The sequence below is a fragment of the Annulohypoxylon truncatum genome, assembly GCF_022578515.1.
Source record: "Annulohypoxylon truncatum strain CBS 140777 unplaced genomic scaffold F4807scaffold_30, whole genome shotgun sequence".
NCBI lineage: Eukaryota > Fungi > Ascomycota > Sordariomycetes > Xylariales > Hypoxylaceae > Annulohypoxylon > Annulohypoxylon truncatum.
This window is the reverse complement of record NW_025953816.1, coordinates 361,105-383,409: the sequence shown is the minus strand read 5'-3', so window position 1 is coordinate 383,409 and position 22,305 is coordinate 361,105. Positions and strand designations below refer to the sequence as shown.

At 48.3% G+C, this 22,305-nt stretch overlaps 8 protein-coding genes across 8 annotated transcripts; 4 read left to right on the top strand and 4 right to left on the bottom strand.

The window, feature by feature from the left end:
• The first annotated feature begins 315 nt into the window (after window positions 1-315).
• On the top strand, window positions 316-1,972 carry F4807DRAFT_436988 (uncharacterized protein). Its single transcript, XM_047999003.1, has 3 exons — window positions 316-338; window positions 413-913; window positions 978-1,972. The coding sequence occupies exons 2-3, from the start codon at window positions 520-522 to the stop codon at window positions 1,715-1,717; spliced, it is 1,134 nt and encodes a 377-aa protein (XP_047851592.1). The 5' UTR covers window positions 316-338; window positions 413-519; the 3' UTR covers window positions 1,718-1,972.
• On the bottom strand, window positions 1,973-3,670 carry F4807DRAFT_436986 (1-aminocyclopropane-1-carboxylate). The gene is made up of 3 exons (XM_047999002.1): window positions 3,088-3,670; window positions 2,956-3,026; window positions 1,973-2,808 (listed from the first exon to the last, which is right to left on the bottom strand). Exons 1-3 carry the CDS (start codon window positions 3,279-3,281, stop codon window positions 1,991-1,993), a joined length of 1,083 nt encoding a protein of 360 aa, XP_047851591.1. The 5' UTR covers window positions 3,282-3,670; the 3' UTR covers window positions 1,973-1,990.
• Window positions 3,671-4,703: 1,033 nt separating this feature from the next.
• F4807DRAFT_469812 (uncharacterized protein) lies at window positions 4,704-7,359 on the top strand (the record flags this gene model as incomplete). The annotated part of the gene is made up of 5 exons (XM_048002752.1): window positions 4,704-4,715; window positions 4,775-4,824; window positions 4,906-5,596; window positions 5,691-6,414; window positions 6,707-7,359. 5 exons carry the CDS (start codon window positions 4,704-4,706, stop codon window positions 7,357-7,359), a joined length of 2,130 nt encoding a protein of 709 aa, XP_047851590.1.
• Window positions 7,360-10,764: 3,405 nt separating this feature from the next.
• On the top strand, window positions 10,765-12,854 carry F4807DRAFT_436979 (DUF1776-domain-containing protein). The gene is made up of 3 exons (XM_047999001.1): window positions 10,765-11,008; window positions 11,093-11,605; window positions 11,664-12,854. The coding sequence occupies exons 1-3, from the start codon at window positions 10,976-10,978 to the stop codon at window positions 12,606-12,608; spliced, it is 1,491 nt and encodes a 496-aa protein (XP_047851589.1). The 5' UTR covers window positions 10,765-10,975; the 3' UTR covers window positions 12,609-12,854.
• A 25-nt stretch (window positions 12,855-12,879) lies between these two features.
• Window positions 12,880-14,216, bottom strand: F4807DRAFT_436976 (uncharacterized protein). Its single transcript, XM_047999000.1, has one exon. It carries the CDS (start codon window positions 14,079-14,081, stop codon window positions 13,305-13,307), a length of 777 nt encoding a protein of 258 aa, XP_047851588.1. The 5' UTR covers window positions 14,082-14,216; the 3' UTR covers window positions 12,880-13,304.
• Window positions 14,217-15,149: 933 nt separating this feature from the next.
• F4807DRAFT_453123 (glycoside hydrolase family 31 protein) lies at window positions 15,150-18,388 on the top strand (the record flags this gene model as incomplete). Its single annotated transcript, XM_048000416.1, has 6 exons — window positions 15,150-15,813; window positions 15,863-16,312; window positions 16,376-16,639; window positions 16,685-17,288; window positions 17,340-18,084; window positions 18,143-18,388. The coding sequence occupies 6 exons, from the start codon at window positions 15,150-15,152 to the stop codon at window positions 18,386-18,388; spliced, it is 2,973 nt and encodes a 990-aa protein (XP_047851587.1).
• A 79-nt stretch (window positions 18,389-18,467) lies between these two features.
• On the bottom strand, window positions 18,468-20,145 carry F4807DRAFT_212987 (S-adenosyl-L-methionine-dependent methyltransferase). Its single transcript, XM_047993952.1, has 4 exons — window positions 19,817-20,145; window positions 19,616-19,718; window positions 19,413-19,553; window positions 18,468-19,240 (listed from the first exon to the last, which is right to left on the bottom strand). Exons 1-4 carry the CDS (start codon window positions 19,847-19,849, stop codon window positions 18,657-18,659), a joined length of 861 nt encoding a protein of 286 aa, XP_047851586.1. The 5' UTR covers window positions 19,850-20,145; the 3' UTR covers window positions 18,468-18,656.
• F4807DRAFT_436956 (amidase) lies at window positions 19,965-22,266 on the bottom strand. Its single transcript, XM_047998999.1, has 3 exons — window positions 21,961-22,266; window positions 20,524-21,907; window positions 19,965-20,473 (listed from the first exon to the last, which is right to left on the bottom strand). Exons 1-3 carry the CDS (start codon window positions 21,999-22,001, stop codon window positions 20,213-20,215), a joined length of 1,686 nt encoding a protein of 561 aa, XP_047851585.1. The 5' UTR covers window positions 22,002-22,266; the 3' UTR covers window positions 19,965-20,212.
• Window positions 22,267-22,305: the final 39 nt, after the last annotated feature.

Here is a 22,305-nt window from a genome sequence, read left to right as displayed (position 1 = left end):
GCGGGGTTTAATTCAGGGACAAGCACTTAGCGAACTGGGCTTGGCTTAGATTAGCTTCTAAGGTTAGATTCGGTGGACACGATCAGCCGAAGGTGCACCTTAACTTCCCTGACAGCTCCCTAGACCTGCACGTCAATTGTTGTACTATTTCCTAATAGGGAATGCTAAGGTTTACCTGGGCAATACTTTGTACCCATTCCTTCGAGTTAACTTTCGTTCCTGTTTCCTGAAATCTTCCCATCTTTTAATTTTATTTTTATTTTCGTATAGGAGATCACTTCACCTATCCATTTGTGCCTCTCTGAGTTGTTCCTTCCTTTAGGCATTTTAGGGTTACTGTAAGTGCCGACTTATATTTACGAAGCTTAGGTGTTCCCTGCAGTGTTGTTGTACTAATCGCGTCTCCAGGTAGTTGAGGTGAACCCCGTACGCGATTAGATCGTGAGGCCCTTTTCGATACATTCCGAGTCTTCCGCGCCCAATATCTCCACGACATTGAGGGAACTTACAAAATCAATCATGCATAAATATACATCACCCATTGCAACGGCGTTGCTGTTCTCCCTAGCATCTGCCGTTCCGAATGTTCATCCTAGACAGACAGACAGCGCCCTTGAGCCGTGGGTTACTGTTGACGCAGATGGCAAGCCAAGCACTGTCACACCTGTTCTCAGCACGATTAGTGGAACTACTACCATTATATCAGGCGCCCCTCACGATCTGACTGCTACTGTCTTCACTGAAACAAACTACGGAAAAGTTTCCACGAGCACGGGCACTGCTCCCATGGCTACCGCCACTGGCGGCGGCGACGCTGGCTCATTCCCAATTTGCCATAACAAGGATGGCGACAACGCTCCATGGTGTCAACCAACCGATGGGGCACCATTGTACCCAGGCACCACCTACTATTGTACGTCGCTGCATCACCCCATTCATCACATATTTGTACGACAATTTTACTTACTATTCCACAGTTACTTGGGATCCCACGTACTTCACAGCTCCAAACACCACCATCTTAGTTCAGGGGAATTATCTCAACGAGACAACCGGAGAAGTCACCGACCAAGCTTTCGAGTCACCTAAATGGTTAGCTTCTTGGGGCTTCTGGAGCTACACGATCGAGACAAGCTTGATGAAACATCAGTCTGCCAAGAATATTACTTTGCAGCTTGCCACGACGAACGCTACCGTGGGAGCTAGCACTATTATCAAGGGCCCTACGGTTCTGGTCACCAACTATCCCGTGTATCAGCCTGACACCGGCAAATCCATAGACAAGACTGCTTTAATCATTGCTCTGCCAACTGTGTTCGGTCTCATTGCGCTCTGCGTTATCGGAACCTGCATCTGGAACAGGAAGTCTCGGCAAATCGGTATCGGAAACATCATGTCGCGCGGCAGGAACGGATATGGTATCGGCAAAAGTTCGCGCTCTCGAATGGGATTCGGCAAGGACAAGGCCAAGGCTAACGAGCGCATCCAATTAATGGAGCGGGAGGTTGAGGCTAATGGTGGCGAGGTTTACCGCGATGTGCCGGAGCTGCCTCGACGAGACAGTGATGCCCTGGGTAGCTTAGCAGGTACGCCAACCGAGGACCGACGCATGGATTTCTATGGACCTGATTCTCGAGACCAACGAGATCGATCCCGACCATCTAGAAATGTATTCCAAGACGAACTGAGAAGACAGGACCATGAGGGGAGGATCTAGGGAGTCTTCTCAAGGCCTACATTAATGGGACAGCATTGGAAAGGCATATGAAGGATCATAATATGGCAACCACTTAGATCACCATGAAACGAGTTTTCCATGTCTAAAATGGATGATGATGGGATCATGCCGTATATGTGCGCCGAATTGGCTCTGGTTACGAATGAAGATCATGCGGGAAATATAGATGCACCACGACTCGCAGTGTACGTTTAAAAGATGAAGCAGGCATGATGAATTAATGAATTGATAAATTAGAAGGAAACAAAATCTTTATCTGGTGCCAATTTCGGGATAAGCATTCAGCGCTAGCTGCCCTCCTAGATGGGCGTACAGCACGTTGCTTCCTTCGGGTATCTCGCCCTTTCGAATAAGATCCATCATCCCCGCCAGACTCTTGCCCTCGTACACGGGATCCGTGATGAAAGCCTCCGTCTGCGCGCCGAACTTTATCGCGTCCAGTGTCTGCGCATCCGCTTTCCCGTACACGCCGGCATGGTACCGATCATCGAGCTCGATGTCCGCCTCCGTGATGTCGCTCTCCTGCAGCCCGATCTTCGCAGCCGTGAACTTGGCGATCCGGAGCACCTGGTCGAAGGTCTGCTTCACGGTCGCGGAGGCGTCGATGCCGATCACGCGCCGCTTCTTCGATCCCAGCTTCAGCTGCGCGAGCTTGAACCCGGCCACGATGCCCGCGAACGTGGACCCCGTCACCGCACACACGATAATGGTGTCGTAGAAGATTCCGGTCGCGCGCTCCTGCGCCTCGACCTCGAGCGCCCAGCGCGCGAACCCCAGGCCGCCTAGCGGATGGTCCGATGCGCCCGCGGGGATGTAATACGGCTTCTGCCCCTTGGCCTTAAGCTCGGCCTCGAGGTTCGCCAGCGTCGGCTTGTGCTCGATGCCGAAGGTCGTCGCGGGCTCGAGCCGCGAGTCCGCGCCCATCAGCCGCGATAGCTGGATGTTGCCTACGCTGCTGTAGTGCTGCTCCTCCGAAGAGCTCGATGAGGTGGAGATGGAGACCCAGCGCTCTTGCACCAGCGCGCATTTTAGCCCGAGGGCCGCGGCGACGGCGGCGACGGCGCGGGTGTCTAGATGTTTGCGAGGTTAGGTTAGGATGTGGGTGGGGAGGCGTTCGTGGTTTAATGTGGGGGATCCAGGGGTGAGGACAGGGGGTAGGGGGGAGTTTTCCGCGGGAAAGGGGAAAAGGGGGATAGGGGCTAATCTTTATTACGTACGGTTCGATTGCACGCCGCCGATGGATACCAGAGTGTCGGCACCCTTGGCCTTGGCCTCCGCGGCGAGATATCTAACTAAGTGTCAGTTTTCGAATTCACATTTTCCCTAGGTATCGTCGAAATACTACTCACTCTAGCTTTCGCACTTTATTCCCGCCGAAGGCAAGTCCTGAGTTGCAGTCCTCGCGCTTAGCGTAGACTTGGACTTTTCCGCCTAGAGCTGCGGATATCCGCGGCAAGTGCTGAATAGGGGATGGTCCGAACATAAGAGATTCCCGCGGAATACTCGCGAAGGGTTCAGGGATGCGGAGATCAAGTTCGGCCATTTTGTTAGGAGTTTGAGGGTAATTCTGACAATAGGGGGATTGTTTAAATGTCTACCGAGCAATGGGCGAGGAGTTGGGATGTAATATCCAAATTATGTCGAGGGGATCGTTGGTTTTTATAGTTCATCGACTCCTTATACAGGTAAGATACCGTACCCATCAATTACAGACATGCCTATATATAGAGGTCCACATAGTTCGGCCAAGAGCTATCACCGAAGTCGGATAGCGACGGTGGGTATTCCACGGCGCGGAAAAGGAACCAGAGCTCTCCACTTTAGAGTGAGGGCAGGCGATAGTGACGAGCCAATGTTTAGGGACGGACTAGTTTTAGTATTGCCGCTTCAAGAAAACCCTAAATCATACCATGTCACTACTAATCTATACCGAGTTACTTATCACCAATAAATGCGCTCAATTGAATCGTTCGCGTTACTAAAGAGTGAAAGGGGCTCAGATGTGTCAATTCCATGTTGGACCACCAAAACGGCTTAAATGCCTACAAGTAAAAGCATACGGACATCACACATCAACTAATCACGCACGGGTATCGATTCTCTATGATAAGGTATTTGATAACATTGATTCGTATGAACCGCCTAGATAGCCAACTTTGACAATTCCAAGATATCAAATCTTTCTTGAAAACTGTGACGAAGTTATATGAATATATTTCTTATGTAGCAAGCATAATGTCATCCCTAATGGATGACCCCCCAGTATTACGCACGCCACAACTATTTCCAGGCCCGTGTTTTACTTTGCTTATGTTCCTTGGTAGGCGGGAAACATAGAAGGCCAGCAATGAGTCTCGGGCATTTTCCGGATTGAGATATGAGATGACACTGGAACCAAAGCCAAGAAAGTACATCACTCTCACTCCAATAGGTGGTTTAGTCATGAGATTCCTAGTAGATTTGGACTCCTCAACTGTAATCGCTGTTTGCTTTCCTACATCTATTGGTCACGGATTGTTAACAAGTCCTGAGCCTAAGCTAGGACCAAGTCAGAGGGTGGCCACGAAGCAAAATCCATCTCATCTGCACGACACTACATAGAAATAAGATGCCTTTACCTACGCAACAACAGTTACGCCTAGAGATGGTATTCTTACGTTTGCGGTGGATGTGGACGTGTACCTTGTCCAATCTAACTCAATTGCATGAAAAACCAGTAATCACATTACACGATCTTGGCTTCCGCGTGAAAATGGTGAGAAGAGTTTGGCCAGTGAATCGGGTTATGGCAACAAGGCACTGGAAGATGTCTTTCATAATATTTAAACCTATCGCTAAACGTAGAGACGACTTTCAATTTCCCCTCAACTTCTTTTCAACACTCATCACCTTATACGCTCTTTACATCCATCAAATACTCTAACATTACTTGTCACCCACATATCGAATAACAACATCGACCACTATGCCATCAGCTGTACGTTCCTCATATCGAGCATGTTCCCCAACGCCTATCCTAACTAATTACACCTACAGCCGTTACGAGATCTTTTTAGATCTGAGAAGCCCGACCTAGTAACTCACGAGTTAGTTTTCAAATACCAATATCCATACTTGCTCTCAACCATTTACGGGTAAATTGGATATGGCTAACCCAGCATTACTAGGATTATCCTCGTTCATGGCTTCAAATCTTGCTCGGGATCGAAATCGCGATCGCCAGAATGTCGACGGATCCTCAAGTCCTGGGTCGCCAACGAGATTAAGCCAATCAGAAATTGCGTGAACGTCCGTACATTCTCCTTCGACAGCGCTCATATCCTTCACAATGGGAGATCTGCACTTCATGAGTCTACGCTTGAGCTATCCAACAGTATAGCAGCTACTCAAGACCCTACATCGCCCCTATTCTGTTCTACCTCGAATGGAGATCACGGTCGCTCATCCAGGGCCGCCATCTTCATCGCCCATGGAATGGGAATTTGGGTAGTAAAGGAGTTATTGACCCTCATCAGCAGCCAGGTCAACCGCATCGACCCTACTGGACTGTTCTTCTTTGATATCCCAGAAGCTCTGATGGCCCCCAATCCTGTCGTTAACATATCCACTCGCCTAGTGATATCGCCATATCTCCACGAGTTCTCGGAGACATTCAAGATTGAATTGAACCAGGCAAAACTACCCGGCCTTCAAGCCAAGATCGAAGACATCGACGTCAATTTCCAAAATTTGGCAATGGCCCGCTACGGACGATGTGAAGCAATAGGAGGGCAAAATAGTGTAGGAACCTCCTATACCACGAGGGCAATGTGCCACAATATTTGGATGTCTTCAACCCCTGCTCTGACTTTCGAAAAGGTAAGCTTAGTGCTTCTCTCTTCCACTCTTCTCATTTTTCTCTTGATCGGCCACTTTTTGTAAGTCGTTTACTAAAATCTGACATATTTCGCAGCCAACCGTTAAGGATTTCGCGCGGCAAGCCGGCTGTTTACTCAAGGGTTGTAGACCAAACACTGAGACACCGATACAAAAACTCGCGGATCTAGGATTAGGGGAGGAGCTGAGCGCGGCCATCTCGTCCCGAGGATTTTATGACCCAAGGCAAGAGCTTATTCCTCTAGATCAAATACCGGTTATAACATTAGACCCTCCCGAAGCCACGGACTGCCCCAAGAAGAGCAGTTCCGGAAATCCTAGCATATCTTCGACTAACCCCACGAATGATTCAACAGGTGGCCCGGAGAACAGCGACTCTGAGAGTGGTAGCAAGACAACCATCAAACATTCTTGTTGTCATGAGAAACAAGAGTCGAGTGGTGATGAAGAGAGCCCGTGTCATGGCTCGGGAAAAAGTGATCCTGTGAAGGCCGGTAGTTCGTCAAGCGAGCCCACCGACAATCCTACTTGCAGTCCAGAAAAGAGCGGCCAAACGGAAACCAGCACGGTTCCTGATAACTCTTGCAACTCTAAGGATGAAGGTCCTGATGATGGTAGCGAGGCCCCCAGTTCTCCGAAGAGCGATGCTGTAATAGCCAACACAGTCGTTGATAATTGCCCTCATTGCATAAAGAAGGAGAAATTAGCGACGGCTGAAGAATCTAACTGTGATTCTAAGAAAGAGGATATTGTGGATACCAAGACATCCGGTCCCGACTGTGGAACGGTGAAAGGCAAAGGTATGTTGGAAATATCCACCGAGCTATGCATTATCTTCATCCTGGTCGTTCTTGCTTTGAGGGGTCTGGTTTGTTGTTGGACAAGTTGCTAGAGGTGTACTTTGATTGGAGTTTTGCCATAGGGAGGTTGTTTGTGGTTGGCCCTGGGACGGAGTATACAAAGGGCTTCTCTTATATGTACCTATAATGCACCCATAGGCAGCAGGAGTTTAGAGTTTCACGCCCAACAATGCCATATTTCTAGTATGTTAAGTCCACATTGTGATACTTGCTAATTGTATTTCTGGAGCAGAAAAAGAACGTCTCGACTCCCCGAGAATGTCACCACTCAGTTTGCCCGAAGCGGCCATCCCGATGCCTGAAAACGTTAAGGATGATAAAGGGGAACATGACGCTAGACGCAGTCTTCCTGATGACTACAAGGTCGATGATGAATTCGACTTCGATAATATTATTACTCAGCGAAACAGAGCTGCAGCAGAGGACGACGAGGAAGCATTGCATTCCTCCATACAAAAGTTAGAAGTTCTCAAATTCCACCAAAAAGAGAACCTCGAAAACGATGACCCCAGGATACTGATAACGCAACGAGAGATTGTGAAGACAAGCATCGAATACGGGTGGTGGAATGGCACCATCATGAAAAATTGGGCGAAAAATGATATTTTCGAAATGGAAGACCTTGTTCGCAAGGCGTATGACGGATTGAGACAATCTCTTGGCCCTCACCATCGCGAGACTATGGAGGCTCTTGCCTTATTATTTGCTCTAGGAGTCCCGATGCTTGAAGTTGACGAGCTCCCTGTCGCGGATATACAAGCTATCCAGAGCATGGTGAGGCAGAAGCGGATGGCCAACTATGAAGAAACCAGGCAGCCCGGCAAGCTCCTACGTGTATTAGGGCTTGAGTATAAGGCCGCACATAAGCGAGTAGCACGCCCTTAGATAAGTATTCTGAGCGGTACAGACTCTGTTGACCCCGTCGAGCCACGGTTATACATTAGCGGGGAGATAACAGAGCCGTGTGGAGAATATCCAAGAAGAATATCATAGATAAGGGGATCAAAGAAAAAAGGGTAGTGTTTTGTCACCAAGAGAATTTCTAAGGGTGACTGGATCCGTGCGATCTGTTACCCATATAAGTCAGATATCTCGGCTGTCATTTATTGCAGATGATTTAGTAATGAAATTTCATTTTCCAACTTCTTGATTGCCATAACTTGATTCCGGTTGCAATAACGACTGGGTAGGAACCTAGGAAGTTGCTGGTGAAGGGGTGTTGGTGATAACCGTCTTGGTAGTTTTGGACGATTTGAGTGTTTTTTATAGTCCATCTTTACACGTTAACAACTAAGATTGGCAGTCTTGTGAAGCATCAACGTAGGTATTTGGCATTACACAACCACCCGCATTTTCAGAAGGAACAAATTCCAACAAGTTTGATCAAACTATTAAGCCACGTGGCGACTACCTAGTCATTAAGTTGATACGTTACTTATAGACACGATTCACCAAGAGACAAGGTTGTCAATGCTAGTTGGTCAATTTAGAAGCGTATCGAATGATCCAGTTGCCGTAATACTTCTCCGAAACACGACAACATTAAAGGCGCTAAATCCTATGTCCAGTGCCTGTAGCTTTACTACCTAAGGGAGGGGTCCCCATTTTTGGACACTCTTATACCATAATGAAGACAGACTTGCCAAGTGCCGACAGATGATTCTCCGAAAAGATCAGTTTCAGTCTTATAAAATTATCAATATTTCAATAGGATATCATAATAAAGAATAGCCGCAGTGTTGAATTAGTTGCTCTGTCAATGCTGAACACTTTGACCAGGGTTGAGACTATGTCAAGGTAAATATTATGGCTAGGAAGGGTTACACTGTTGGCACTATGTCAGGACCTGGGAAAATTATATAAAAGTGCAGGCCCCCCTTATGGAGGCAGTTGCCAACTGCCTCCCTAGGGGAGCTCCTTCTCTTTGAAGGTTTGTGAGATTTTTTATTCTCTGGATTTTCTTCTTTTACTCCTACTAGGAATCGAACCAGCTACCTTAGTAGGTTCACTTGAATCCTACCTAAGGCGTTGACCACTTGGCCACTGGTTGCAAGAAAGAAATATTGGAATTCTTTGTTTATTCGACCTTATTAGCTTACTAAGGATTGGTCACTATGTCAACCCTTTAAACCAATGTCAGGAAATCGAAAGGATAATCAGGATCAACCTTAGTGTTGACACAACTGTATATATAAAAGGAAGGTGAGGCTTTCATAACTTCAGTCAAGTAAGAGAAGCTAATTAGGTAATTATACCGTCGTTTTAACAGGCCCACCAGTGTTAGCCACCAAAATAAAACCAAAACAACGGTCTAGTATAGCCATTCTATCAACGTAGTTGTTATGGCCGCAATCGACAATGATAATTAATATAAATCTATAGGTAGAGAGCTACTATCTTAGGCATCTAGCATTATTTTTATTAAAAATACTGGCACAATATTGGAGACAGAATACCTCGTTTTTGTAACTATGTATACTTTGATTATGATGGAACAACAGTGTCCAAAAAAGGGGACCCCTCCGATAGGTATTAAATAGACCCAGTTAATTACTGTCACAACTTGAATAGGCTTCATTGATTTTGAGGAGCTTTCCAATATGGAAGAAATGAGTTGGGCTATGACGTAAACATATTAAAAATTTCTTTAAGTTTATTGTATAAAGGTCCCGTGAAACCATGTAGGAGGCAGCGACGGAGGATCTATAAGGGATTCGGCAACCAATAGAGTGATAGGGGAGCAAAATCACCGGCTGCAACTTCCAAGGTCCTACGACGATATTGTCAGTATAGGGTCCAAGCGTTATTTTCTACACTGCTCACTTTCTCCTTAGTCCATCCGAGCTTAACAATGACAGACTCTCTTCACTGTAGCGCACCTTCCTCTTGGAGTCTAACACTGGACGCACTGTGATAATGTGACCATGAAGGAAAAAAGAGTCGGGGCATAAGCTCGGTAGAATTTTCCATACTGTATTGGATCCGATCAAGACAAATGCTATATATACCCATCCTACTCTTCACCAACTTCTTGCGTTCTTTTCTTTTTCTCCCAGAACTGTGGATAGATAACTTCTCCTACAACTGTGAGTCACTTACCAGCTACTTCTAAGCACACCAAAAGGTCTTTTTTATCCATATGCTAAAAGCACGCCAGCCAAATGGTAGATTCTTCAACATACTGAAGCTCTTCTACACCAGTCAATAACAGACCTCCCGCCGCATATCGCACGACAAGCTAGCTTTTGCACCAGATACTGCGACAGCACGCCAACAAAACCACCAGCTTTCGCAACAAGCCCGTCCTCAAGCATACTGCAAAACGGCTTAGATCATAAGCTAATCGCCGTTGCACATAGTGCTGAAGTGCTCAGTCAGTAATAGACACTCCGCTGGAACTAGTCTAAACGTCACGATGCCCTCGTCTTACAACGAACTCTCGATGCCTATCAGACCTCGCACCGAGCCTGCTGGATCTACACCCCCGTCACCTGCCATACCATCTTCCTCGGCAACCGGCAAGTCAGACACGCACTGCGAGAAATGCAAAAAACAGTTCGGATCACGCAACGAGCTCATGGAGCACGTTAACTCTGGCACATATAACGAATCGTCGACTATATCATCAAAGGAAGCGGACAAGTCAGAGATTAGTAAGCCGGCCCGACAATCGCTTGCTGAACTAGATAAGTTGCATAAGAGACTTCGCAGAGCAATAAAGCGTAGATACAAGGAAGAAATCATGAGAGCGGTAACAACAGCGGCAACTCATCGACGTTCGTATAGCCAACCTCAATACAATTCGCCATACTACAGCTACCCCGGTGGCCCCGGTAGTCAAGCTCATTGGTGATGGAGTCAGGAAAGTTAGTGAATTGGGACAACTCTAGGGAGAAAGGGAGTGATATGGATACTGGGAAGGTGCAATAGACCTACTTTAAGTGATCTATAGGATAACTTATTCCTTCAATGGTAGATACACTTCAAGCATTCTGCATGACTTCTACTCTGTGATCCAAATTGCCCGTGATGTTAAATGGCTGCTATGGGCTCTCGTGCTCTAGGTAGTTAAATATTTTCGTAGGAGTGTTCCTTAGATTTGTTATGTTGAGGTCTAATGCTCAGATACTTTTGACGTTGAAAAGGGTAAGGCACCAACTGTCTGCAGCTGTGATCAAGTGTATAGCACTGCTTTGGTAATTGCCCGAATGTAACCTCAATTTGCATGTGGGGATTGCATCATCCCGCATATTTTCGCTTATTAGTAAGAACTCTGGATCGCTAGGAGATCCGGAATCGATAGGTAATCGATAATAGCCCCATTAGGATAAGGTTATCTTTGAACCTTTTACTTTACCATCCCACTTCACCGATTTTCCACCAGCCCACGTCTTGCCGGTCTACCGTCCGTACCTACCATACTTCACCAACCACCCAACTAGTCGGCTAACATATCTGAATCCAAACTTTGAGAAAGCATCTAAATAGCTGATATTCGGTCATGTCTGCCGACGACCAACAGTTCCTGGACTTGGTGAGTGTCCCTATTCAATGATCCGACACGAAGTGGCGTATATCCACCAAAAAATAACGAAGATTAACAAACGACATGTGACAGCTCTCGTCCATCCCCAACCAGATCCGACGATACTCTGGGGATGTTGCTGAATATATCGACAAGACTGTAGACAAAGTTGCGGACGAAATAAGGGATACGCTATCGACAGCTTCCTGGGTGCCCGATTATGCGCGACCATCACTTCCGAGCCGCCCACCTCCGGTCGAGGTTGTGCCGGTCACTGCGTACGAGCGATTCCAGGATTGGATTTCCCGCCACAAACTCCTTACTACTGTATTAGTGGTAGCTGCTGGATATGCGACATATAAAACGGTCCGAATCACCAAAGGAATGCACAAGCACCGCCGAGCAAAGAGAGCTCGAAATGGTGGAAGACTAGAGGTTGTGGTTATTGCCGGATCACCAACCCTACCACTAACCAAGTCGTTGTCGTTGGATTTGGAGAGACGAGGATTTATTGTGTACATTGTCTGCAATACGGCCGAAGACGAAGTAGCTGTGCAGAACCTCTCGCGACCGGACATTAGACCGTTGGGCATCGATATAACTGATGTGGGTACCCCAACTTGAATCGTTGATGGATTTCTTTTAACTGACACGCTCTGTCTAGCCTCCAAATGCTGGCCAGTCTATCGAGAAATTTGCAGCCTATCTACAAGCCTCACATGCCGCAGTCCCACGAGCGAGACCGAACTTCCTAGTTCTGAAAGCGGTTATTCTGATCCCCTCACTCAACTACCAGACCTCGCCTATCGCCACGATCCCTCCCTCGAGCTTTGCCGATCTATTCAACACCCATCTCCTACATCCCATACTTACCATTCAGTCCTTCCTACCACTGCTCACTAGCAGAATAACACCTACCGGCGAGAAGTCCGCGACGCCTAAAGTGCTCGTCTTCACACCATCTATCATCTCCTCGATCAATCCACCGTTCCATGCTCCCGAGGCTACGGTGTGCTCTGCTTTGTCCGCTTTCACAGAAGTGTTAACGGCCGAACTACGCCCTCTTGCCATTCCCGTGACACACGTCCAGCTTGGTACCTTCGACTTCCAGGGCTTCACACCAGTCCGTACTAACGGAGCTGCGGGTGTGCCTGGCCTACTCCCGCCTGCGGAGCCGTTGCAATGGCCCGAGAGCGCAAGACATGCCTATGGCCGTAACTATGTGACCCAGTCCGCTTCAGCCATCTCGGCAGGTCGTATCAGAGGGCTACGCGGTAGTTCTCTGAGGGAGCTACACAATGCCGTATTTGATGTGATCGACGGATCTGAACTCAGCGACGTGGTACGTGTTGGTTTGGGTGCAGGTCTATATGGCTTTGTGGGGCGATGGGCTCCGAGAGGCTTGGTTGCGTGGATGATGGGGATAAGGAAGGTCGACGAACTGAGCTCGTGGGAGGCTGGCGAAATTCTCAAGAGTGATGCTAGCGGAAGTGACAGCAAAAGTGAGAAGAGTGGAAGTGGCAGCAGCGAAAATGGCGAGGCTAGCGCAAGCGAATTTATCGCTGTAGCTAGGGATGACGACGGACACAATGTCTGGAAACTGGGTTGAACTGAACTGGCTTGTCTCTCAAGGATTAGGGATGAGGTTATGATCCACCTCCGGGGATGGACGGCGTTATTATGATGGTCTGATCTGGGTTGACTAATGGGTTACGAGACCTGTATATATGATTTGATGACTTGAACCGATTCCTTTCCCTACCTGAACAAATTTGTATGAAAATTCGACATCTCGCTACCCTCAAGGATGGGTGCAGGATAGTAAGGCCACATGAATAGAATATTTGCACATTTATGATGAAAATCTACGATAAATGATATGCTTGGTTGAATCTATTGGTTCTTGATTATGGGGGTATCTAGCAGTACTGATATCCTGTGCCTTCCTAGACTTCCAATTCTCTCAAGAAATCAAACTCTCTAGATCGAGAATCTAATAGCACCGGCAGCTCTCGTCATCTCTTCCTAGACAAGAGTTTTGCCCTTCACCCTCCTGATGCAAGTGAATGATATGCGGAGTTTGGAAATCTCGGCGATTGAGCATTGCATTTGCTAAGCTCGTATTAAAATTTGGTGCTTTTTCCAGACGTATCGTTGTGAGCAAGGGTGTGCGTAGACGTAGAGATGGCCTACACATGCTTGATTCCTCTTAGCCTTCTCAAGTTGAAGGCTTATCCCGAAGATTTGTTGCAACGAGGTATTTGTGTGTTCATTTGTGGGTAGTTTTGAGCATGTTGTGTGCATCTCAATGGTGACCACCCCTTCCACGTCCAAATTTCCGGTCACCTCTTCCTCTCCACCGGCCGCCTCTCCCACCACCAAACCTATCGCCGCGACCTCGGCCACCCTGATCTCTTCTTCCTCCAAAGTCTCCTTGGTCATCATCCATAAACATGTCGTCTCTTCTCACCGGCTCCTCGGGAATAACATCCGCCTTCGCAATCGGCTTCTCCAGATTCTTATCCCATCTCGGGTGGGCGCCCTCCTTGCAATTCGGGCCCTCAGGGCAGAAGCCAGCAAGATAGTACACGCACAGCTTCCTTCTCACATGCTTCTTACTGCAATTGGGGCCGAGGGGGCAGAATCCGCGGTCGTAGTGCGGGCAAGGGGGCAGCTTGGACTGGGGGTCGATGTGCAAGTACAAGCACTCGTCGCCGTTGGAGCAGTAGCCGTTGCGGACGAAGAAGTTGCACTCGGGCATCTTGCGCAGGTTGTACTCGTGCAGGAACTCGCAGGACTCGCCCTTCTTGCAGAGCGCGCGCAGCCAGTGCTTGCACACGAGCGAGTTGTAGCTCGCGTTCGTGCTGCTCGCCGCGTTCGGCGTCACGTGCCGGTCCGCGCACGACGCGCCCAGCGGGCAGTGGCCCGCCACGAAGGCTTTGCATACCGGTCGGTTCGGCGGGAACCCGTGCCCGTATGTAGATCGTAGGAACGGCGTGAAGCTGAAGCTGTAGCTGGGCGCCTTGTGCTCGAGGATCTGCTTCGCTAGTTCGGAGGGCGGCGGCGCGGTTGCGGTCGCCATTGTGGGCGGATGTTGGTTTGTGATTTATTGTGCGGTTTGTTATCGATTGCGGATATTTTCTGGTTTGTGTTGTATGTTGGAAGAGTGTGAATGGGGGAGTGTTGAATCGAAGGCGTCGGGTTTGGATGTTGTAGATGTTTACATAATGAATGGAAAGGATCAGAAATGCGACAGCTTACGGCTTAGCTAACTAAACTAAAGCTTGAGTGGGGCGAACAAAGCTTTGTAAGCACAGTGGCTTAGTTGAATATACCTTCTTAGTACATGATACTACATAAAGTGCGGGGTATGCAATTAGAAGCTGTGAGGAGTCGGACCTTCAACGAAGCAATGTCGGGAACTCCGCCTCTCTCCGCCCTCTCCGCAGAATACAAACTTGTCAAGCAACACGCCAATATCATATAAGGGAGGATCTACATTGCATTAGAGTGCGGGGACTGGAGCGGGTTGTTGCTTTTCTCTTTAGTCGTCCCGTATTATCTCCACCTCAATGGTAGTTCTTTCGAGGGAAAGACTTGAGTAACTACAACGCCGAAGACTAGTTGTCTCGTCCTCGTAGTTTAGAAAGAGTGTTTCGAGTTGTCGCCATCCAATTATAACTCTTTATTTTTAACACAACTCTCTATAAATGTCTCTTAATTATTGATTGACCATAGTTCCTACCTAAATAATTCTCGGACCGCTTTCCATCATCTTAACTCGAAGGTACCGACTAGATGTAGTAGAGTTCGAGATCTACCGAGGTACCTGTAAGGCTCTACCAAGTACCTGGATAGTTCCACCAATCTAAGAAGCTTAATACCATCAAGTTCAGGAACGATGGGCATATTCAGCTCTATAAGCCAGCGGCGCCTGCCGGTTCAGGATAGTAGCTTATATATCAACGCCGAACAATCCGCCGATTTACATCATCCAACCTTTGTTTCTTTTCTCACTTCGTATTTTGTTAAGCTCGAAATCTGGTATGGAAAACTGGGCACAGCCTCTCGTCTCCTACTTATTTCAAGCCTCGTCTCTTCCTTCGTTGTCACTTCATCTTGGTGTTCCGGTCAGTTAAGTCGAGCCACAATGATTCGGCACACTCTGTTGCTTCTAGCAACTTTACTCGCCCTATTCTCCCTTGCTCCAGGAGAGGAGACACCAACCTACACCGGAACTGCTATTAAAGAAGCGTACACTGTTCCACCGGATGCAGATATTGGTCAGAATATCATTCCCAATATCCTTGACTCCAAAGCTATCAACCCCCAATCTGTTTGCCCAGGCTACAAAGTTTCGAATGTGAAGAACACTACCAATGGCTTCCTTGCGGATCTCGACCTAGCCGGCAAAGCTTGCGATGTCTATGGCACCGATATCCAGGCGTTGAGCCTACTTGTCGAATTTCAGGCGGAAGACCGACTGCACGTCGAAATTACGCCTCGTTATATCGGCTCTGAGAACTACACCTGGTTCATCCTCCCCGAAGAGTTAATCCCGAAACCCCAGGTCGAAGGAAATCCTGATAGTTACATTTCGAATAGTGACCTTCTCTTCACCTGGGTCAATGAACCTACCTTCTCATTCCAAGTCTCTAGAAAGAGCAATGGTGATGTCTTGTTCAATACGACAGGGTCTGAGCTAGTCTTCGAGAATCAATTCATTGAGTTTGGTTCATCGTTGCCTGAGAACTACAACCTCTATGGTCTTGGCGAGGTTATTCACGGCTTCAGACTCGGGAATAATATCACGAGTATGGTGTTCTAGTCGCATAGATGATAGTCCTTACTAAATGGTATTAGGAACCTTCTTCGCAGCAGACGTAGGGGATATCATAGATGCCAATATCTATGGAAACCATCCCATATACCTCGATACTCGTTACTTCGAAGTGGACAAGGATACTCAAGAGCTGAAGTACGCCTCAGACGCTACGGATAAGTCAGCTGAGTATAAGTCATATACTCATGGCGTCTTCCAGCGTAACGCTCATACCCAAGAGGTTTTGCTCCGAGAATCTAACATCACTTGGAGAGCGCTTGGCGGCAATATCGATCTCTACTTCTATGAAGGACCCACCCAAGACAGCGTGACCAAGTCATACCAAAAGAGTGCTATTGGACTCCCTGCAATGCAACAGTATTGGACCTTTGGCTACCATCAATGTCGATGGGGCTATAATAACTGGTCTGAAGTTGAGAGCGTCGTTGACAACTTTGCCAAATTTGAGATTCCTCTCGAAACGATCTGGAGTAAGCCATTTCTATACTATTTCTCTTAGCAAGCAGATCCACTGTTTATTGACACTTCAATAGCCGATATTGATTACATGAATGCATACCGAGACTTTGAGAATGATGAGAACCGTTTTGGTTACGCCGAAGGAGCCAAATTCCTACAGCGCATTCATGAGCAAAATATGCATTACGTGCCTATAATCGACTCTGCTATATACGCGCCAGACCCCACGAATGTCAGCGACGCATATCCACCATTCGATCGCGGTATTGAACAAGATGCCTTCTTACTGAATCCAAATGGATCCATCTATGTCGGAGCCGTTTGGCCTGGCTACACCGGTATGTCATCTTCCTGCTTTTTCAGGCTCGCACTAACATATCAAGTTTTCCCTGATTGGATCGGTGCTCTATTCAATGACACCGGAGCTAACCAATGGTGGGCGCGTGAGATTCAAGGATATCACTACAAGATCGATTTTGATGGTATATGGATTGATATGTCAGAAGTATCATCCTTCTGCGTGGGCAGCTGCGGTAGTAACGCACTGGAACTCAATCCCGCCCATCCTCCAATCGTACTCCCAGGGGAACCTGGAAACGAGGTGGCTCAGTACCCGGAAGGGTTTGAGTTAACCAATGCTACTGAAGCTGCATCCGCATCTGCGGTGCTAAGTTCCATGGCGGCTACGGCGACACCATCTTCGACCACGGTTTCGTACCTTCGAAGCACACCAACTCCAGGTGTTCGTAACATCAACTGGCCACCGTATGCTGTCAACAACTACAATGGCGATCTTGCCGTCCATGCTGTTAGTCCTAATGCGACTCACCATGGCGGTATTCTGGAATACGATGTCCATAACTTATTTGGACATCAAATTCTAAACGCCACGTACCACGCTCTTTTAGGAGTCTTTCCCACGAAGCGGCCGTTCATCATAGGAAGATCGCAGTTCGCAGGTTCCGGGAAATGGGCTGGTCACTGGGGGTAAGTTGATTGACCCCACCGACTGAGAACATGAATTAACTTAAGCAACAGTGGTGACAACTATTCCCTCTGGGCGTACATGTTCTTCTCTATCCCGCAAGCTCTGTCGTTCTCCCTTTTCGGTATCCCCATGTTTGGCGTCGATACTTGCGGATTTGCTGACAATTCCGATATGGAACTCTGCTCTCGCTGGATGCAGCTATCGGCATTCTTCCCGTTTTACCGAAACCACAATACCCTAGGAGCAGCTAGCCAGGAACCTTACATCTGGTCTGCCGTAGCGGACGCCTCAAAGGCCGCGATGAAGATCCGATATACACTGCTCCCTTACATCTACACGACTTTCTATCTCAGCCATTCAACTGGCTCAACGACCATGCGTGCTTTAGCCTGGGAATTCCCCGGTGAGCCGTGGTTGGCTAACGCTGATAGGCAATTTCTTCTAGGCGACTCGATCTTAGTCACCCCTTGCTTGGTTCAAGGCGCTACGACTGTCGATGGAGTCTTCCCCGGTGTGGGATCCGGCACGATCTGGTACGACTGGTATAACAAAACAGCGATTACCGGGGTCACGGCTGGACAGAACGTTACCATCGACGCACCTCTTGGTCACATCCCAGTCTATGTACGGGGCGGCAAAGTGATACCAACGCAACAGCCTGGTTTGACTACCACGGCGGTCAGAGAGAGTCCCTGGGGCCTCATTGTCGCCTTAGATAGCACTGGCCAATCTGCTGGTGGTCTTTACCTGGATGACGGCGAGAGCCTTGTACCGAATGCCACATCATGGATTGAGGTGAGTGCTCTGGTTCCACTGTCTACATCTATAGTATTTTTTATTAACTATTTTCTAGTTCGTCGTCAAAAATTCGACGTTAAGCGCCAGCCCAAGTGGCAATTACCCGGACCCGAATCCTCTAGCCAATGTGACGGTTTTGGGAACTCAAGGCCCTATTTCGAAAGTGCAACTGAACGGTCAGGAAGTGCATAGTAGTGCATGGAACCTGGAGACCTCGGGCAATGTCCTGACTATTACGGGTCTCGATTCGTTCACGGCGAAAGGTGCTTGGAGTGAAGAATGGACACTTAGCTGGTCTTAAAACAAGAACAGTGACCGGCGATGTAGGGCCATATTATATTAATCATGTTACCATAGGGCTCTTACCTGTTCTAGCTACTAAGCCAAATTGCTGTCTAGTGTTAATCATAATTAGATCTCCATTAGACCGATAGAATTAATACTTGCAATCGTCATGATCCCCTGCTGACTTCAGTGTGCTAGTTTTTAAATACTACTGGTACCAAGGCACTACAAATCCATTGGTCAAACATCCTGCCTATATCACTTCAGAAAAGTATTCCATCCATTCACACTTTCCTCGCCAAAACCCTCAATCTCACATACCCCAAGTGGAACCCCCCACTCGGATTCCGACACACGACCTCCAGTACATCCACAGCTTCCTTGATGCACCTCTCCCTCTTCTCCCCCTCCTCTACCGCCTCGAAGAACGGCGCCCCGAAAAGCCGCACCCAGCCCTCGACGCCTCCCGCATCAGCAGTCGTGGGCCGGTACTCGCGCTCGGCGCGCTCGACCTTCCAGCCCCCTACGTCCTGCTCCAGCACCCGCGTCACCCACGCCTCGTCCGGGAAGAACCACGGGTCCGCCGCCACTGCGGCGTCTAGTCCGCCCGCCGCGTGTCGCGAGACGGCGGAGAGTAGCGCGGCGCGCATCTCGGATACGTTGCCCAGACCGCCCATCTCGAAGGCGAAAGTTCCGCCGGGCGCGAGCGCGTTGCGCGCGGAGGCGAAGAAGGCGGTTTGTGAGGAGGATGGGGATGGTGTGGTTTTGGTGGATCCGAGGACCCAGTGCAGGGCTGCGTTTGAGAAGAGCTTTGTGAAGTGGCCGTCTTGGAGGTGTGGGAATTGCGGGAGTTGGAGGGCGTCGGCGACTAAGAGGGGATTTTGGTTAGTTTGGTGGTGGAGGATGTGAGGTGTGAAGGGGTTGGGATTGGGGTTGGGGTTGGATGAGGTGGGAAATAGGTAAGAGCGCGAGAGTGAGGGCCGTGGAGTGAGGGCTGGATGTATAGGTAAGTTGTCATGAGCATAAGGTAGAGATCTTACCTTCAAAGGTACATTTTGAGGCTCCGGCTTTGCTAGCTTGCTTCTTGGCTGCCTCGATCATGGCCGGCGAGGAGTCAGTGCCGTGGATGCTGCCGCTGCCCTGAGCTAGGATCTCTTGCATTTGAATGTTGACCACGCCGTCTAAGAAGATGTAAGTACGCTGATGCATGGAATACTTCGGAATGGGGGTAGAAGAGGCTCACCACCGCAGCCGATATCCAAGATCACGTCGTCTTTTTGAGGGTCAAGCCATTGCACAATTTTAGTTGCGAGTTTGGGCACGAATGAGGCCGAATTCTGGTACGCCTTGAACGATGCAATCATGTTAGAGAGAATAACTTATTTATTTTCAAGATATTCGCTTTCTATGTTCAGAGATGTAGGAGGTGGCTCCCTTCACTTACCTCGGAGGACCAGTGATCTTTCTTCTCAGCCATTATTTTGAAGATAGTGTTTTCAATTTCAATTAAATTAAGTCAGATGACTCCAGACACCATAATATTATGAAAGAAAGTGAGTTTATCTTTCCTTTTTAAAAAGTAAAATAAATATTGTTGAGTTTGCTGTACCGACTTACAGAGCCGCTCCGTATCGGCCGATATTGGGACCGCCGAACAGTCGCCCGAGATCGGAGGCTCCGCTTCCGCCCTTCGCCCCTTTTACGGCAGTGCACAGAGCGATGATTGAATTAATCCATTTACAGTTGCCTTTTTTAACCATTGACATCTTCTAACCCGCTATAGACTGGGTATCTCACATGATATTCAATCTAATCGACTCGGTCTAGTAGTCTAGAAAGATTAATCAATGTCAAGCAATTCATACTTGTCATCTCCGAGAGCATCTTCGACCCTCTTCATGATCGCAAGCACCTTCTCTTCTTCTAATCTCCTTCCGACGATCTGGACCGCAACTGGTAGTCCATGCATGGCCTCTGCATCATAGAGCTTGTATGCGCCTTGAGCAACTCCGTTTAGCTTCTTTATGTTGAAGGTAGATGGCAGCTTATCGAGCTCCTTGTCGACGTGCGTTACTGGGATAATACCACAAGTATAATCAATCTAACTCATTTAGTACTTCTCACGCAATTATGACATGTGGGTTTACTTACGATGTTGAAAAGGAATGTGTAGCCGCAGCTGCTGACAGCTTCCTTCATACCATCATGGGGAACGGCCGGCGTCGCATTGGGGGGTGTGATTAAGAAGTCGACATCGGCGTCATTCCACCAGTCGAACCACTTACCCCTATAGGCCTCCCGCTGAGAAACCAGCTTCCACTGCTCAAAGGCACTCTTCGCGTGGAAATCCTTGAGGAGGCCAGCCCATACATCATCTTTTCGGACGTACTTAACCCATAAGTAGTGGATGTACTTCAGGGGCCGCGGAAGTCTCATATAGAAATCCATCTGATCAGCCCCAGGATCGTTCCATTCTCCCCATCGGAAAAAGGACTTGAACATCTGGCAACCGTCGGCGTTCAACAAGAGCGCACCTAGCTTAAGTGCTTCGTACGGTGATGGCGGATCGATTTCGACAATTTCGTGACCGGCCTCTTTCAAGGCAGCCTCGGTCATTTCTAGAGCTCGTACGCATGCAGGGGCTGGATCGACCACACCGTCTGTTCTCATCACACCCACACGGAACTTGCTCTTCGCTGCGTACTCCTCTTCCACTTCGGGTCTCCATGGAAGAGGATGAACAGTGTGGTCATACTCCCAGGGCTTCATGCCGACAAGGGAGCGTGTGAAATACGTGAGGTCGTTCAAGGTCCTAGTCATGGGACTGTACACACTTGGTACTCCTTCTTGACCGGGCATACTAGTCGCAAATCCCGCTTTTGGCCATCGTCCAGTGGAGCATCGCAGACTGTAGATGCCGGAGAAATGTGCCGGGGCTCGGACACTACCAGCTACATCACTTCCAATTCCAATTCTTCCACCCAATGCCAATAGTGCTGCTTCACCACCGGTCGAACCTCCCGGTGAGTATTTGTTGTTGTGTGGGTTGGTGCACCGACCCCAGACATCATTTGTAGACTCAAAACTGAGGAGTGTTATGGGCATGTTGGTTTTGACATAGGGAACGGCACCAGCGTCCTTCAGGAGTCGAACGTGGCCCCCATCATGAGTCGGCTTGTTGCCAACGTAACTACTGTAGCCAACAGTAGAGTCGAAACCGCCGACGTTGATGGTATCCTTCAAGCTTACCGGAATACCGGCTAAAGGACCCTTGAGGTTAATAGAGCCATCCTTGATCCAACCTTCAGCCTCGGATATCATGACCTCGGTAAGACAATTTGTCTTGTCATGTGCCTTGACGGCAACCTTGCCGTAAGTATTCAGGAGGTCTATGGGCTCAATTGTGCCATTTTGTACACCCTCGACAAGTTCCTCGATGGGCTTGTCAATTATCTCCCGCTCTTGCGTGGTGAAGGGACTACGGTATTGGGTCAAGGCACGAAGCCTCTCTGCACGTTCATCTTGCTTGAACTTGCTGTGTCACTTTAGTTGTTGAACTTGGTGGAATAGTAAGATGAATTGACTTACCAGTCCTTTTTATGTTGGATGTAATCAAGAAAGAAGACCATTCTCACAATTCTAATGTAACGTCGAAATGACGCAGAGTTGCATGGAGGGCTGACAACATGAAAGGTCAAAGGAGGGACAAGTTAGTAAGACAAGCAGACCAAGGTATTTATCTGGAATGCAGGGTCTCGGTACAAAAGATAAGGTCATCTCTATTATGTCGTGTACGGCTTTGGATGGAGAGCCGAAGCCTCTATCCCCGCATTAATTCTGTAGCTTGTTCTGTAGCTCACCTTCTTTCACCGTTGATAACCGGCTACAACTTCCACACTCGGAGTGAAGCTATTTCCTAGATAAGTGACTAGT

Excerpts from the sequence above, each read along its gene's own strand:
- F4807DRAFT_436988 (XM_047999003.1), top strand. The coding sequence starts at position 520 with ATGCATAAATATACATCACCCATTGCAACGGCGTTGCTGTTCTCCCTA. Across the intron at positions 914-977 it reads CCCAGGCACCACCTACTATT|TTACTTGGGATCCCACGTAC; the intron begins GTACGTCGCTGC and ends ACTATTCCACAG.
- F4807DRAFT_436979 (XM_047999001.1), top strand. The coding sequence starts at position 10,976 with ATGTCTGCCGACGACCAACAGTTCCTGGACTTG. Across the intron at positions 11,009-11,092 it reads ACCAACAGTTCCTGGACTTG|CTCTCGTCCATCCCCAACCA; the intron begins GTGAGTGTCCCT and ends GACATGTGACAG. Across the intron at positions 11,606-11,663 it reads TGGGCATCGATATAACTGAT|CCTCCAAATGCTGGCCAGTC; the intron begins GTGGGTACCCCA and ends CGCTCTGTCTAG.
- F4807DRAFT_436956 (XM_047998999.1), bottom strand. The coding sequence starts at position 22,001 with ATGGTCTTCTTTCTTGATTACATCCAACATAAAAAGGACTG. Across the intron at positions 21,908-21,960 it reads ATCCAACATAAAAAGGACTG|CAAGTTCAAGCAAGATGAAC; the intron begins GTAAGTCAATTC and ends AAAGTGACACAG. Across the intron at positions 20,474-20,523 it reads ACACATTCCTTTTCAACATC|ATTGATTATACTTGTGGTAT; the intron begins GTAAGTAAACCC and ends TAAATGAGTTAG.
- F4807DRAFT_436976 (XM_047999000.1), bottom strand. The coding sequence starts at position 14,081 with ATGGCGACCGCAACCGCGCCGCCGCCCTCCGAACTAGCGAAGCAGATC.
- F4807DRAFT_436986 (XM_047999002.1), bottom strand. The coding sequence starts at position 3,281 with ATGGCCGAACTTGATCTCCGCATCCCTGAACCCTTCGCGAGTATTCCG. Across the intron at positions 3,027-3,087 it reads AATAAAGTGCGAAAGCTAGA|ATATCTCGCCGCGGAGGCCA; the intron begins GTGAGTAGTATT and ends ACACTTAGTTAG. Across the intron at positions 2,809-2,955 it reads CGGCGGCGTGCAATCGAACC|ACACCCGCGCCGTCGCCGCC; the intron begins GTACGTAATAAA and ends GCAAACATCTAG.
- F4807DRAFT_212987 (XM_047993952.1), bottom strand. The coding sequence starts at position 19,849 with ATGGCTGAGAAGAAAGATCACTGGTCCTCCGAG. Across the intron at positions 19,719-19,816 it reads AAGATCACTGGTCCTCCGAG|GCGTACCAGAATTCGGCCTC; the intron begins GTAAGTGAAGGG and ends GCATCGTTCAAG. Across the intron at positions 19,554-19,615 it reads CTTGGATATCGGCTGCGGTG|ACGGCGTGGTCAACATTCAA; the intron begins GTGAGCCTCTTC and ends ACATCTTCTTAG.